A 3,168-nucleotide genomic window follows, 5' to 3' on the forward strand; every position below is an offset into this window, starting at 1 on the left:
TTTCCGGAGTATTTGTTAAAACAACTCACAAGCAGGACGTGGAGCAAAAGGTCAGGCATATCGGATAATGAGAGAGACAGTGAGCTATGGTCGTTGGACCTGAGTATAATGTCAGTGTCTGGTGAAAACACATAAACCTTGTTGTCTAAGGAGAGAGGAAACGGGCGTAACCTGTATGCTGTAAGGGAAGAGGGGAATCATGATGGATAGTTTAGCTGTGAGTAAAGAAGAGTTATATTAGTAAGCGAAAACAATGGTCGATAGGGAGTGGTTGTGGGAATACGGCTAAAAAAGGTTGTGTGAGGGCTGTGGAAGAGACAAGGGAAGGCATGACAGTACCGTGGACGGCAAGGACAAGATCATGAGTTAGAGTGCATAAGTGGTCCATGAACGGGTGGACGAGATTGGTAGAGGGAAATGTGTGCAAGGAGGAGAGAGAAGTGTTGCTCCTTAGCGATAGGTTGTGTGTTACTATCAGTATAGATCAGGGGTGTCAAACTCATTTTAGCTCAGGGGCCACATAGGGGAAAATCTATTCCCAAGTGGGCCGGACTGGTAAAATCATGGTATAACTTAAGAATAAGGACAACTTCAGATGTGTTTCCTTTGTTTTACTTTGGTACATTCTGAACACATCACAAATAATGTTCTTTACAAAACACTTCAAATTAGCTGAAAATTCTGAGAAAAAAATTGGTGCAATTTTAAGAAAAATTCCTCATTGATTGGAAGTTACACTTCATCTCAGTGTATCTACAAAGGCATACAATTTTAAGTCACAGCCTAAATGGGATTGAACAAAATACTCTCCTAGATATCAAATACCTCATTTGTCATTTCCACATCTTAATCCTGAGCTAACTCACCACACCATACAAACTGAGGTAAAAACTATTCAAGAGGGTTGAGTTACTCCCTGCCTTGTAGGCTACACTATTTATTAATAGAATTATAAAAGCTGTGCAATGCATGAACAATTTCAACAAACCAAACATGTGAACTGAAGTGACTGACATTTTTACAGTAAATCTCACTGTTCACTTTCTTTAAATATCAACAGAAGAAATTCATTTTCACGGGACTTTATCAGGGTGCATAAGTCTCTCATGCAGCATTTTAAGTGGGATTACCCACTGTTTATTTTACTCCTGAAACCTGGCATCTTTTACCTTTCACAAGTGCATCAATATTAGGCATCACATCCTGAGTGGCAGCCAGTTTCAGGATGTCATTCAAGTGCTTGTCCGTGACCTTGAGCGCAGCTTTGTTTTGTTGATGTTCATTACAGAGAATACTTGCTCACAAAGATATGTGGTTCCAAACATGCACAACACTTTTGCAGCAAGGGCTGTCAAGTTGGGGTAACCTGGCAAGAGATGCTGGTAAAACGTGTCCAAGCCAGCTGCCGCAAACTTGCCCTTCAAATCTGAGTCACACTGCAAGTCTATTATTTCTAGTTGGATGTTGACGGGCAGATCAGAGGTATTCACGCTGAATGGCGAGCAAAAAACTTTGAAGTCTTTCTCCAGTTCACCAAAAATCTGAAAGCGTTGCTCAAACTCCCGCAATAGTTCCGTTATTTTATCTTTAAACCGCCTCATGTCTGCTGCATGTTGGGTCGCGCACACATCTTTCAGACAAGGAAAGTGAGCAGCATCACCACCTGCGAGTTGTGTCTCCCACAATGACAGCTTCAATTTGAACGCACATATGCTGTCATAGTACTGCGTGACAACTTTGCTGCGCCCTTGCAGCATTTTGTTCAAGTTATTCAGGTGTTCTGTAACATCCACCATAAATGCAAGGTCCTGCATCCATTCTGTTGACTTAAATTCTAACACTGGTTTGCCCTTTTTTTCCATGAACTGTTTGATTTCCCCTCTTAAATCAAAGAAGCGCCTCAGCACAGCACCTGGATTTAACCATCTTACCTCGGTGTGGTATGGCAGGCCATAGTTGTGGTCTTTCTCTCTGAGAAGGCTGTCAAACTGACGATGATTCAGGCCTCTGGATCGGATGAAATTTACAGTTCGGACGACCACCTCCATGACATTATTCATCTTCAATGACTTGCAACACAATGCCTCCTGATGCAAAATACAATGAAAACTCCAAAAATCACGTCCTCCATTTGCAGCCTGCACCTTCTCTCTGAATTTTGTCCCAACACCTGCTTTTCTCCCGGTCATTGAAGGTGCACCATCTGTAGCCAGGCTGACAGTGCGAGTCCAGTCCACTCCAACCCTGTCCAGCGTTCCGACGAGGGCGGTGAAAATATTAGCTGCTGTTGTGGTGTCCGTCATTGGCACCAACTCCACGAACTCCTCGGTAACGGTCAAAGTGTCATCAACTCCGCGGATGAATATCGCCAGTTGCGCAACATCTGTAATGTCCGTGCTTTCATCGATTGCAACTGAAAATGCAATAAATGACTTTACTTTGTGCTTCAATTGGCTGTCCAAATCCTCTGCAAGATCAGAAATCCTGTCTGCAACTGTGTTTCTTGTCAGGCTGATATTTGCAAAAGCCTGACGCTTTTCAGGGCACACAGTCTCTGCAGCCTTCAGCATGCATGTCCTCACAAATTCACCCTCACTAAATGGTTTTGAAGCCAGTGCAATTTCATTAGCAATAAGGTAGCTGGCTTTCACTGCAGCATCACTTATTTCTCGGCTACGAGAAAACACAGACTGCTGCTTCTTCAGAGCCGTCAAAAGTTCATTTACCTTCTCTAGTCTCTGCTGTCCTTGCAAGTTTTTGTATTTTTCGGCATGAAGAGTCTCATAGTGGCATCGTAGGTTATATTCTTTCAGCACTGAAACCTGCTGTGAACATACCAAACACACAGGTTTCCCATTCACTTCTGTGAATAAATAGGATGATGACCATTTTTCTTGGAAAACTCTGCACTCTGTGTCCACTTTTCTCTTTTTTGACAGAGACATTTTGGGGCAATGAGGGTGCCAAAGTGTGTAATGTTCAAAGTAGAAGACGTATGGCAACTAGCTCCAGGCCAGCTGTCAGTCCTACTTGTTCGGCCCCGGTATAAACAGTGCGTTTACTTGTTTGATTGTTTTTTACAAAGATGGCGACACTTGTACTAAATCACCAATGAGCCAATTACGAGTATTGCCTGTCACGCCCGTTTGCCCTTTTCCTTGATTTACG

At 43.0% G+C, this 3,168-nt stretch overlaps 1 protein-coding gene across 1 annotated transcript; it reads right to left on the reverse strand.

Annotated features, from left to right (window-relative positions):
* Nucleotides 1-532: 532 nt before the first annotated feature.
* LOC119589605 (general transcription factor II-I repeat domain-containing protein 2-like) lies at nt 533-2,945 on the reverse strand. The gene is made up of 3 exons (XM_037938202.1): nt 1,304-2,945; nt 1,170-1,262; nt 533-681 (listed from the first exon to the last, which is right to left on the reverse strand). The coding sequence occupies exons 1-3, from the start codon at nt 2,943-2,945 to the stop codon at nt 533-535; spliced, it is 1,884 nt and encodes a 627-aa protein (XP_037794130.1).
* Between the last annotated feature and the right edge of the window lie 223 nt (nt 2,946-3,168).

This window comes from Penaeus monodon, chromosome 26 (assembly GCF_015228065.2).
Source record: "Penaeus monodon isolate SGIC_2016 chromosome 26, NSTDA_Pmon_1, whole genome shotgun sequence".
In the NCBI taxonomy this organism is placed as follows: Eukaryota; Metazoa; Arthropoda; class Malacostraca; order Decapoda; family Penaeidae; genus Penaeus; species Penaeus monodon.